Raw genomic sequence first — 13,369 nt, 5'->3', positions numbered from 1 at the left:
TGGTTGAGAATCTGCCTGCTAATGCAGGGGACACGGGTTCGAGCCCTGGTCTGGGAAGATCCCACATGCCGCAGAGAAACTAGGCCCGTGAGCCACAACTACTGAGCCTGAGCGTCTGGAGCCTGTGCCCCGCAACAAGAGAGGCCGCGATAGTGAGAGGTCCACGCACCGCGATGAAGAGTGGCCCCCACTTGCCGCAACTAGAGAAAGCCCTCGCACAGAAACGAAGGGCCAACACAGCCAAAAATAAAATAAATAAATAAAAGTAACTGGATGGGTGGTGGAGTTAAAAAAAATAAAAAAATAAAAATAAAAAATAAAAAAATAGTTGATAAGTGTGAGTTCTGTTTTATCAATAGCTCCTTCCCTGACCAAGCAGGGTCAAGAGCAAGAGGTTGAGCACCTTTTCATTTCCCTAACCATGAAACATCTTGGTATCCTTTAGGGAGCAGGAAGAACATTTCTCTACTACAGACTCTTCAGCCCGTTTCTTTTCTTTTTTCTTTTCAGCCCGTTTCTGCAAGGCCTGCCTTCTGATATCTTTGCCATTATTTTCTATATAACTCCTGGCAGACATTCCCACTGATGACATTTTTCTTCACTGAACATTCCCAAACTGGATTATCCTCTTGGAAGGGGGCAAAGTTGATGTTTACTATGTAACGTCAGAAATTCTCACTGATGTCCTGTCTCCTTAGTGACCTGCACTCAGTGAATATGCTGGTCTGAATCACTACAGTAGAAAATCTCCTCACCCCCATTCTCAAAACAAGTGATCACTCAGAAAATCAACCCTTGGGATAAATTGCTTTGGGCAACGACTCTTGCAGTGATTTTCCAATTGACGCCCCCTCCCCAAGTCCCTGTGATGCCTCAGGAGCCACCTCTGAGATCCCAAGCAGTGAGAATTCTGGTGTCCCTACCTCCACACAGACAGACAAACTCCATTGCTTCCTAGCTCCAATTTTACTAATTTTTATTCTGTAATTCTATGTAATATTTAATTTGGAAAACAAGGTTTACTGGGCTTCCCTGGTGGTGTAGTGGTTAAGAATCCGCCTGCCAATGCAGGGGACATGGGTTCGAGCCCTGGTCCGGGAAGATCCCACATGCTGCGGAGCAACTAAGCCCGTGCGCCCCAACTACTGAGCCCGCATGCCACAACTACTGAAGCCTGCTAGCCTAGAGCCTGTGCTCCACAACAAGAGAAGCCACCACAATGAGAAGCCTGCGCACCACAACGAAAGAGTAGCCCCCGCTCACCACAACTAGAGAAAGCCCGTGCACAGCAATGAAGACCTAACGCAGCCAAAAATAAATGAATAAATAAATAAAATTTTAAAAGAATTTACTGCTTTAAAACTTCCAATGAAAAAGATGGAAAACCATTGTCTCACTGAACCTCTCTAGATCTGCCCATATTTCTAGGCTCTTCCTTTCAAAAGATTTTTGTTCACTTCCCTCAGTTCATTCACCCACTTTGCAGAAATATGGACATCTGCCACAGAACATGGACATGCGCCAATGACTGTTTAGGAATTAACGATGAAGTACACAATCCTTCTCTTAGTTTGGGTTCCTCCTACAAAAGCAGAGCTGGAGAAAAAGGCTTTCATCTGGGACTGTGATCCCAGGGAGCAGGATAGCAGGACAGGGCTTGTGAAACAGGGAAGGAAAGAAGCCAACACGAGTCTGCATGCATCAGTAAGTTGGCCATCCACTCCCCAGGCTCCATCAGGAATCCAGAGTGCGAGGGATTCATGCCCCTCCCCTCTCCCAGCAGGCCTGAAGTCAAGATGGCAGCAATTGATGTATAAATATACTCTAGCTCCTTCGCCAGTGGGGTGGAGGTAGGCCATGGGGGTAACTCTTCTACATTGACTTCTAGAGTTTCTCAGGAGCATTAAGCTCTAGTTGCCTACAGTAGGAACTGCTTTTCTAATGCATCCTTTGCCTCCTGCCCTTCTCTGCCTCACTTCCCCAATCCCCTACCAGTATTTTCGGCAAATCTCCTCCCGAGTAAACTACTTGCACTCAAGTCCTTGTCTCAGGGTCAGCTTCTAAGGGAACCCAATCTAAGGCAGGGATATTTAATAGAATATCAGAAATTTGGGTTTGGAATATGAGAGAGAGAAACATAGATTCAAAACCAAATAGCACTTTTATTTTTATATTACACAATATCCAACATAATTCTCCAAGTACTGTGGACAATCCTTGGGTGGACTGATGTACACCTTCAGACGCTACACGGCTGAACTAGTATTAATCTCCACTTCTGGCAGCATGATTGGTCCCAAAAAAGCCGACTGCTTCTCATTGTTTTACTAATTTCTCACCAATGGCACCCAGTAGGACATCTGGGATACCTTCCTTGTTTATGGTAGCTTTTGGTTTCTTAGGTGTTCCAACCTTTGGTTGAGAATTTCTTGGTTCCTGGCTTAGCTCTCCTTTTGAACCAATTCCTGTATTTACCGCATTTGGAGAATGGCTGCATGGAAGGGAAATGATTCTTAGTGGAAGAAACGAAACCATGGAGTGATCTACCGTCAGGCTTAACAATCAGTTAGTTTAAATATCAGTGACTTTTTAAATGTATTTTAAAACTGTGATGATAGAACAGCATGCATATTTAGATGTATTTATCAAATATTAACCCATTGAAGACCACTGAAGCACAACCTCACTTTTGTGCATTCAGAATGAAGGTTCTCCTTCTGGACATACAGTCAATGGTCACACTAAATATTTGTTGAAAGAAGGGCTTTCTAGGTCTGTATCTAAATTTCATATAACGTGTCATTGACTGGGAAAGTTTTTGTCAGTCTCGGGTGTGTGTGGGTGTGTGTGCGCGCGTGTGTGTGTGTGGTAGAACCACAGACCTATCTGCTCAGCCCTTGTCCTAGGGCAATAACAAGTGAATCGTGTAAAGAGGAATGTTAGAAAGGGTGCCGATCTTTTCTAACTTTTCGGCTTGTGGTAATGTTGACTAGATTGAGAGCTTTTAGCTTGATGGCAAAAACTCAAAATTTGGATTTTTCTTAGGGCAACTTTCATGAAGCAGATAATTAGCCAATGGTAGGTGAAAGAGATTACTTTTAAATAATGTGCAACTGAGATCTGTAATACCTGGTGATTTCTTTAAAAGATTTTGTCTGTGGCCCAGGTCAGAAGGTCACAATCACGGTACTCTTGCCCTAGCATGAACCGCCAATGTGTTACTGCACTTCAGAAAACTCAAGAACTTCGGGAGGGCTGACTCATTCTATCTTGAACAGCTTGTATATTCAGATCACAGTATGTGGGGTGGGTGCTGTGTACACAGAAAAGCAAAATCCCAATGCACTGGATTTTGCTTTTGGATTTTCAGCGTCTCCCTCAACATCCTGTTTACAGCTAAACACGCACAGACCCACTGTGCCTACCAGCCAGGACCAATTGCGTTTGTGCGGGTCTGTGCTGCCTTTCAGGCAGGTTTTTGAAAAGAGTAGCCTGGAGTATTTCTGAATAATGAAAGTTAGGTTTTTTTCCCCCTCACATACCGGAGGGTTTTCCTATAGACTTGAAGATCGGCTTTTGAATCCCTGAAAGCCCTTACCACACAATACAGCTTTTTTCAAAGAGTACTGGTATCAGGAAATTCTTTTTCTGAGATGAATAACACAGTTTTAAAGTGATTGCAGAGCTCCTGAAGTTAGTAGGACTTTGGAGAATACAGGACAACTTGAACTTAAGGTACTTAAGACCCTTGTAAAAGTTTTATGGTTCTTTCATGCTTTTGCTTTTGTGTTCTAAAATGTAGAAAGACGTTGAGGGAGAGAGGAGGAAGCAAAATGTTATCAGAAGGGGGAAAAAAAAAAACCTCTTGTGAATGCTACCTGGAGGGGAAAATGTGAAACTGGATCTTAATTTCCTTTTTGTTTTTGAGAAGAATGTCACTGCCTATGAAATATGAGGCCTGTGAAAGACAGAATGTTCCGAAGTCACTCTTTGGGACGGTCCCCAACTTCCACATGTGGGGTGTTTTTCTCACGTGACTGACTGAACAAATTGTAACTGACAGTGAAAACTCTGGAGCCCCCTTTTCTCCACTCACAAATCTCAGTCTTCCAATTACCTGTCACCTATCATTTATTCTTCTTTCCATAAATATTGTGGTAATACCTACTATATGCCAGCTACAGCATCCTGTTGTGAAGCTGAAGACAATACTGAGAAAAACAGACACCTTCCCCTGTGTCTTGGAATTGACCATCTAGTGTACGCAGATAATAAACATAATTGCCACAACTCCGAGTGCCGTCAAGGACAATAAGAGAGGCCATGAAAGCACAGGAAGGCCTATCTGCTTTGGAGGTCAGGAAACAGGCTCCTGTAAGGCAGTCATGACTGAGCTGAAATCTGAAGGGGCATTGCAGGCTGTGGGAAGAACCCAGGGAAAAACTCTGGGACAGGAAGGGAGGCGAGTGCTCCTGGAACCGAAGGGCCAGCAGAGAAAGCTAGAGGCAGGGTGCAGAGAATTGGGGTGCGGGGGGAGCCCATCCTAGAGCTGCTTTTCTGCCTCTTCTGGATTTGGGTCTTTATGTGAAAGAAAATGGGCACCGTTAAAGGGTTTGAAAGAGATGTGACAAGATTTGACGGTGTTTTTTAAAAGACCACACTGAATAGAGGGTGAATGAGAGGTCGGAAGGCAGCAGGAGGGGTGATGGGGGTGAGGGCTAGTTCAGAGGCTGTGACGGTGACCCCGACCAGAGATGGTGGTGACTTGAATCAGGGTGGCGGCAGAATTGGAGTTTCTTGAAATATTTAAGCCAGTAGCGAAGGGCTGGATAGGAGAAGAAACAATATGTGATCATGGAGGATTGGGGGGGGCAGAGGGAGGAGTTCCCAGCCAGTGTAAGTGGCTGGGCATTGGGACCTTTAACTGAGGGGCAGGGTAGGAAGGGTCCTCTAGCCCCTAGGCCTCCAATCTTTCCAACCCAAGGAGTGGCTTTGAAACTTTGGCCTGTGACCCCCAGGGAGAAATACGTTTTACACGGTCCACCCGCACACAGACGGGATAGAGAAATTCACAAGACAGTGCTTCTCCGTTTCATGTGCAACGAAGGCAGATTTCCTATCTTACACTATTAAACAAACAAACAAACAAACAAAAACATGGGTCCTCTTGGCCTCCCTTCCCCGCCCCCCAGGCGTTGACGGCGGCGCGGATGGCGGCGGGGACCACTGTGGCATCACCTGCGTTCGACTTTGTGACACCGGGGCCGGGAAGTCCCAGAAGTGGGATTAGTCGAACATCCTGGCGAGCTACCGCCCAGCGTACAGAGACAACGATTTCATGAAGATGAATGAGCCCAGCACTCGCCAGCTCGGTCTGGAGGAGGACGGGAAGGAGGTGCAAAGAGTGATTTCAAAACTAAAGAAGCCATGACCCTCGACAGCTTAGCTAATAAATTAGCCACCACTGATACCTCGGAGCTCAACTATCCAGTGCGGGAGCCGGAGAAGGATGGGGTGCACACCAGCAAAATCTTCCTGGACAAACAAGAGAAACAACGGCAGTTCGAAATGAAAAGGAAGCTTCACTACAACCGAGGGCTGAACATCAAATTGGCCAGACAGTTGATTTCCAAAGATCTACAACGTGAGGACGAGGAGGATGAAAACAAAGAAAGTTGGCATGCCACCAGCCAAGACAAGACTACCACCATGGAGGAATCAGAGGAAGGCCCCACCAGCGACGAGGAACTGCAGACCCAGTCATTCTATGACGAGAAGACAACGTTTGATCAACGCTGCAATTGTTTGTCAGATCCAAACCCTGTTACTATAACCCGCGGCTTCTTGTTCTGTAGAGCTCATGTTTCAAGTACTGAAATACTTATCAGTTAAATTGTACTGCGATAATTAAACGGTAAACTTAGAAAATAATAGGTTAACTGGAAAAATCCCTGCTTGCTATTCTGTCTGGTTCTTTGCCACAAATACCGATTCTGATATTCGTCTAATGCCCCATTACTTTGAGAAAACTGTTGGTTAATGTACATAGCATATAGCTTTTGATGTGTTAAATGTTTAAAGGGGGACTGATTTATATTCACTTCTAGCTGTACTAACTTTTATAGAATAGGTTTTGTTACAAAATCTAAATGCAATTGGTACAGTGGGTTATGTAGTCTGATAAATATTCAGGCTGAAAAATACTTGTCTTTAGGGTGATTGGCCTGTTTAATTGAGAGGGGATATATTATAAGAGTTATTGTTACATTTTACCTTTAAATTTTCCCTTTATTTGCTTTCAGTGTTTTTTTTTTTAACATCTTTATTGGAGTATAATTGCTTTACAATGGTGTGTTAGTTTCTGCTTTATAACAAAGTGAATCAGTTATACATATACATATGTTCCCATATCTCTTCCCTCTTGCATCTCCCTCCCTCCCACCCTCCCTCTCCCACCCCTCTAGGTGGTCACAAAGCACAGAGCTGATCTCCCTGTGCTATGCGGTTGCTTCCCACTAGCTATCTATTTTACGTTTGGTAGTGTATATATGTCCATGCCACTCTCTCACTTTGCCACATCTTACCCTTCCCCCTCCCCATATCCTCAAGTCCATTCTCTAGTAGGTCTGTGTCTTTATTCCCGTCTTGCCACTAGGTTCTTCATGGCCTTTTTTTTTTTCCTTAGATTCCATATATGTGTGTTTATAAGGAAATGACTGAACGTTTTCTCAACAAAAAAATAGTCCTTTTTCCATGGATTATCAGGTTAAAATGGTGCCAACGTCTATTTTGTTTTTGTGCACTTGACGGGCAGATTTGATATCAATTATTTGTAAAAGTCTAATATTATCTAAGTAGTTCCTTAGACCTGTCTTACCCTCTCCACCCTTTGTTTCCTCAGTCCTCCTGGGGCATACACAGCACAAGGCTTTATGGAGTATCATAGATTGTCAAAATATTAGAAACTCTTCGTTCTCTCAAATATTCTTTTATTTGTTGCAGTAATGTCACTTCTATTTCAACCATCATGGCCTCTTCAGGCTTTTAATATGTGGAGAAAATAGATTGAATAGCAGAAGTGCTATAGTCAGGAAAAAGAATCCAACTGCTACATTTCTACACCTTTTTGGTTTACAGCCTGCTAAATAATTTGCTATTATTGGTTCATCATTTGTCCTAATTAGCTTTTAGAGAACAAGTGAGGTTTTTTTTTTCACAACTGACTCCTGTGCAACCAGTGACATGATTATAGTTCCTGAATGTACACAGACAGACGTCAGCCCAAAGGTTTTGTGTGTATTTCCATTTTTTTTTCATTGAAATTTTTACTGAGATAATTGTGGGTTCACATGCTGTTGTGAGAAATAATACACAGAGATCCTGTGTACTCTTCATCCAGTTTCCCCCAGTGGTAACATATTGCAAAATGATAGTACAATGTCACAACAGGATATTGATGTCAATACAATCAAGATACAGAACATTCCATCACCACAAGAATTCCTCATGTTGCCCTTTTATAGCCACATGTGTTCTCCATTTCTATAATTTTGTCATTTCAAGAATGTTCTATAAATGAAATCATATAGCATGTAACCTTCTGGGATGTACCAGTTTTTTTCACCCTTTCACCCACTGAAGGACATATGGACTAGTTCCAGGTTTTGGTATTACAAATGAAGCTCCTATGAGCATGCATGTACAGGTTTTTGTGTGAACATAAGTTTTCACTTTTCTGGGATAAATACCCAGGAGTGCAATTGCTGGCTCCCATGGTAGTTGCAGTTTCTTAAGAAACTGCCAAACTGTTTTTCAGAGTGACTGTGCCATTTTACATTCCCACCAGCAATGTGTGAGCATTCCAGTTTCTCTGCATCCTCACCAGCATTTGGTGTTGTCACTATTTTTTATTTGTCATTTTTATAAATGTGTCCTGATGTCTTACTTTGCCTTTCGCTAATAGCTAATGATGTTGAACATCTTTCCATGTGCTTATTTGCAATCTGTATATCCTCTTCTGTGAAATGCCTTTTGCCCATTTTTTGATTATTTTACTGTTCAGTTTTGAGAGTTCTTTGATTTGCAAATTTTTCACAATCTGTACCTTATCCTCTTACAGACACTTTTGCAGAGCAAAAGTTTTTAGTTTTGATGTGGTTCAGTTGATCAGTTTTTCCTTTTATTCATAGTGCTTTTGGTACCCTAGTCAAATGTAATCCAGAAAGACATTTTTTTCCACATCATGATTTCCTAATTAAGTGGCACGGTATTCGGATGCATAGAAAATGGACCTTTATTATTTGTTTGATTTTCCTTTGGAAAAAGGAATCTGAAAATGTTCAGTTCCAGTTTCAACTTTTTATCAGCATCACCTCCTCTACTTAACTCCTTTGATGTTACCATTTGTTCACTCATTTTTAAGTATGAAATTCAGCCAGGCTGGCTATTTAAAACCTGGGACAGAAAATGGTATAAATGGATTGCTAAAAAAAAGTAACTTCCACTTGAAGGTCAAAGCAAATGCATTTTCCCCCTAGACTTTGAAATTGTTTCCATTTTTTCCCTCTACGTTAGTACACTAAATAACATGTTGTAATAAGGCACGATATTATTTTTAAAAATGATAGTAAGAGCCACTAAATTGGTTCCTTTAAATTACAACCTCAATTTGACAAACACTGAACTCAAAGCGTCTTAATATTTTCACTTAAAGGATTTTGTTCTTTGTGTGCAAATATCACCTGGGAGTAACACTGCAGTACTTATCAGCCCTTCACACCTTAGAGTAAATGAAGAACATGGTATGCATATTGATCGGGGGGGGGGGTTATAAAAGTGAAAGGAGAGAAAGAGGTATCCAGAAGTGAAGAGTTGGGAAGGGAGGGGAGAAAAAAAATGAGGGGGAAAAAAAAAGAATGGAGGTTTAAGTTCACTAGCTTTAAAAGTCAGGACTAGCTCTCAGTGAGTCATTAACTCTGAACTGTCATCAAAAGGACACAAAATCTTAGTGAAGAAATGATGAGGAAAAGAATAGTTCTCTTCTCCACCCAACCAAATAATTAAAGCAATACTACTACCATGGCCTCTACTACTAATTGCCATTTATTGAGTATATGCAATGTGTCAGACTCGGTACCAGGGCTTTGAAAGCCTTATCAAATTCAATGATGCCAACGATCCTTTAAAACAGTATTTTGCCCGTTTTAGAAATGAGAAAATTTCAAATAATTAAAATTACGTAATTGGCCCAAGTCTATAGCTGCTAGGTGGTAGAATCAGGATTCACACCCAGGCCTGTCTGGCTGACTCAGGCATGGTCTTTTCCCTACCATACAACACTGGCTCAATGCAGGTCCTTGATGGTGATAGAAGGCCCCCCTCTCACCCTCCCCTAAGCGCACATGTCTGTCCTGACAGTGTAGGAGGGGCTGCTTTCCTGTACAGCTGAGAAGTACAACTGGTCTAAGGAGAATGTTCTCCAATCTAGGAACTGCCCGTGCCCTCTGACACACTGCCCCGAGCCCCAGGTCCTCCCATGCCCTATTCTGAGCCTGTGCTCAGCCAGGACCTGAGACATTCACTCATACAAAGACGCCACTGGGTGAAAGCATATTTGTCAATTGCGCTTTCAAGTGAACGAACATTTACCAAGTACGGCCATGTGTCAGAGGCAATAGCCGGGGCTAGGGAGAGAAAGATGAATGAAATACAACCTCTGCCCCTAAGGAGGTCTGAGTCTAGTGGGGGAGACCTGTATGGTTCTGAAATGATCATTTATGAAGCCTTATGAGGAAGAGGATGCCTGTATTAAAAGAGGGACGAGTGTCCTGGTTTAGATCATGTAACTGCTTGAAAGCAAAGAAGTGATTTCCAAACGCCTGCAGAGAGAGCACCGGCCTTCAGAGGACCTCTGGTCTCTTGTGAGGTCCTCCTGTCTGAAGGTGAGGACAGAGGGAGCCTAGCCCTTGAGACCTGATCTGGTTCAGGAGTAGAGGAGGCCCAGCTCACACTTGGCTGGGCTTGGGGAGGAGTGCAATACAAAAGGGATTGGGGACAAACCATAGAAGGATTCACATGTGGGGAGGTAAACAGAGAAAGATGAGGACATAGAGGGGAGTAACAAAGGGTTCTGCATTGCATTCTTGAAGAATCCTTTTCCACTAGACAATGCTGAGAGTTTTGTTTTTATCTTATTGGAATGAGGAACTATAGATACTCTGTCTCAGAAGCGAAGCAGTTATGTAAAATGTGGACTGTAAACCATGCTTCCTTTTGTTGGCTCATGCTTTATGCAGCTGTATTGTCCTTTTCTGGAACACTGGGGCCATTGTTGAAACCGTGGGTCAGGGAGGGTGCTGGTATGTGCTGTGGGGAGAGAGGTGCATATCCTCATCCCTTCATTCCTCCAGATGGCTGGGGAGGGGGTGTGGAGGAAGGCCAGGAGAGTGGCAGCAGGAGAGGCACGTCAGGCTGGAGCGTGACAGAAGGAAAGGAGAATGGGAAGAAAAAAGGGGACGAAAGACTCCAGGTGTGTAGGGAAATATTGAGAAAGTAATGACAGCATTCAAGACCATAAACCTCTTGGATTTTTCTACTGTGTTAAAATTTTATGTCGCTTTCTTGGGCCATTGAGCCAGTTCCTGTCTGTTTTACAAATGGTCTAAGAGTCCTGCCACCCCTCTGCTACCCTGGTGACAAATCAGGTCTTTGGGGAGGGCCCCCCTTGGAGAGAGGCTGGCAAGTGGAGACAGAAGGGAGGAGTGGGGGAGAGCAAATGCAGACGAAATGAGGTGGCTGGAAAGATGATTTAGGAGTCACAGGGGAGTGAGGTGATGTCCCGTGTAGGACCAGACCACTCAGGAGCCACTTCTTTTTTCTTTTTAATTGAAGTATAGTTGATTTACAATGCTGTGTTAGTTTCTGGTGTACAGCAAAGTGATTCAGTTATATAACTATATACTATACTTCAATTAAATATATATATATATATTCTTTTCCATTATGGTTTATTACAGGATATTGAATATAGCTCCCCATGCTATATAGTAGGTCTTTGTTGTTTATCTATTTTATATATAGTAGTGTGTATCTGCTAATCCCCAGGAACCACTTCTGTGTGCCTCCTTGTCCCCCAGTCTCAGGTAGCAGCCTACACTTTCCCCCAGGGGTTCTGATGACTGCTCACACGATCGTTTGCCCAACACAATACCATACTTTGATGATTAGGATTATTAGGGAGAAATGTGGGCAAGGAGAGAGATGAGGGATGGAACCTGCAAAACCCAAATGTAAGGAAGAAGACACGCAGAAATCTTTGATAAGAAACTTGATCAAATTAGTGCTACCATTTTAAGATAGAAAAGTCAGTCCATAAGCTACAGGATGCAGCATTTATACACATTCGTTGGCGATGGGACGGGGGTAGAAGAGGCTGAGCTCTTTGCCAGTGTCCACACCGCTTGGGCTTTAGCAGCTGAAGCTGCATGTACAGGGGCTTTCGGAAGATTTAAGGATACAGGCTGCAAAAAGCCTGGGGAAAACTGAAAATTGCTGTTGTGTGTCTGTGTTTGTGGCAGGGGTGTGGGGTGGTGGGCTGGGGGGGGGAAAGCTGCCTTAGGCGTTTTTTCTCACCAGTATAAACACAGTTCTCTAATATAAAGTTATACATTATTAGCTCTTAAAAATATAAAAAATTGTTTTTATCATTGTGTAGGCAGAGCATATTTGCATCACTGAACCTGCCTATGCATGCTGGGTAATAATATCTTATTCTTGCAAGGAGCCTTCTTTTTCCTTTTTTTTTTTAAAGCAGACTCTTTGAAAGGTGCATATGAACCCAGTTTCCATAGCAATTGCAAGCATCAGTGATAACCCAGAGCTTCTAACTTACAATATACAGGCTACCCTATTAATGAATTTCAAACCATATTTCCATGAGACAACGGCTCAGCCACTGATAGATAAGGTCAGACCCCATCTCCAAACTTTAAATTAAATCAGGTTAGATCAAAATGCAGCAGAAGGAGTGTCCTTTTGGAAAGTGTGCTGTTAAAAAAAAAATACATTCTTTGTGGAGGCAAAACAGTTGCTTTTCTGGTTTGTAGTGCCCAGATGGAAAAATCCTAAAACAGATACAGCTTCTTCTGGGTTATTAATGGCATGTTGTCATTTCCTTATGCTATTTGTGAGTGAGTTTTTCCCATGGTAGCTCAGACTCTAAGAAAGCACATAATCCTTTACCCCAGGAAGAACAGGTATGATGGTTAATTCTTGCTGGGTCTGAAATGACACTAGTTCAATTGTAATTTATCAACTTGTTTATTCATGCACTAAGTGCCAAGACGCAGTGTCTGCCTTCAAGGAGTCCCAAGATTAGTGGAGAGCTCAGCCTTGTCACCAGACCATTTCTATACGGTGCAAGAGCACTTTACAGAGGCCCTCGAGGGGCATTGCCCAAGGTCTTAAAAGGCCTTCCCATGGAGTTGATTTCGAGGATAACACTTGGAGGCGAAGTGGAATTTAACCAAATGAAGAGAGGTGGGCCCAGGGAGATTGGCATTTCAGATGTAGGTCAAAGGCAATGTGGTTTGTTTCAGGGACCTATATGGTGTCCTATAAAGGAGAACGGGAGGGACTAAAGAGGTAAGAAGGGCTCTGGAAGGTTTCACCTACGACGCTAAGGCCTAGGGAACCAGTGACATTTTTAAGAAGGAGAGTGATGTAATCAGACTCCTGTTTTTGAAAGACCATATGCTACAGGGTGGGGCCTGGAAAGGAACAGGGTGGGGAGGGCAAAGCTGGAGACAGGAACACAGACATGACATTGGTCTCAGGAAGCTAATGATTTTAACGTTCAAATGTGGAACCTCTTCACCTCTCACTCACAGCAAAGGCACACCCCGCTCTACGCCAGGCAAAGCTTGGTCCCCAGAACGGCAGCATCAGCATCATCCAGAAGCTGCTTAGAAACGCAAATTCTCAGGCCCCATCCCAGACTTACGAAATCAGCATCTCTGGGGCTAGTGCCCAGCAATCTGGGCTTTAACAAGCTTCCCAGGGGATGCTTATGGACGTTCAAGTTTGAGAACCTCTGCCGTACCATACAGCTTTTGAATTAGCTGAGCTCAACTCTCTGTGGGACAGACCTTACTGTTACTGCGTGTGTGTGTGTGTGTGTGTGTGTGTGTGCGTGTGTGTGTATAAAGTGTATACAATTTTGCAAAAATTCATCACATTGGATATCAGGACAATGCATAGGTTTGCTGAGAAACTTCCACAGGTATGCTGCCTGATTCAGATTACAGCTATATTCAATCTCTCCCCACCTCTCCATATGTAACTCTTTCCCTAGTCTTTCCTCACATTTCTG

At 43.2% G+C, this 13,369-nt stretch overlaps 1 protein-coding gene across 1 annotated transcript; it reads left to right on the top strand.

The window, feature by feature from the left end:
• Window positions 1-4,854: 4,854 nt before the first annotated feature.
• Window positions 4,855-13,150, top strand: PPP1R2C (PPP1R2 family member C; the record flags this gene model as incomplete). Its single annotated transcript, XM_082446776.1, is given in 4 exon segments — window positions 4,855-4,936; window positions 5,019-5,287; window positions 5,291-5,395; window positions 5,398-13,150. Coding segments are annotated over 4 exon segments (951 nt in total). The 3' UTR covers window positions 5,893-13,150.
• Between the last annotated feature and the right edge of the window lie 219 nt (window positions 13,151-13,369).

This window comes from Balaenoptera physalus, assembly GCF_965194825.1.
Source record: "Balaenoptera physalus genome assembly, chromosome: X".
Lineage (NCBI taxonomy): Eukaryota > Metazoa > Chordata > Mammalia > Artiodactyla > Balaenopteridae > Balaenoptera > Balaenoptera physalus.
The sequence above is the reverse complement of the archived record's forward strand: the minus strand, read 5'-3'. Positions and strand labels throughout refer to the sequence as shown.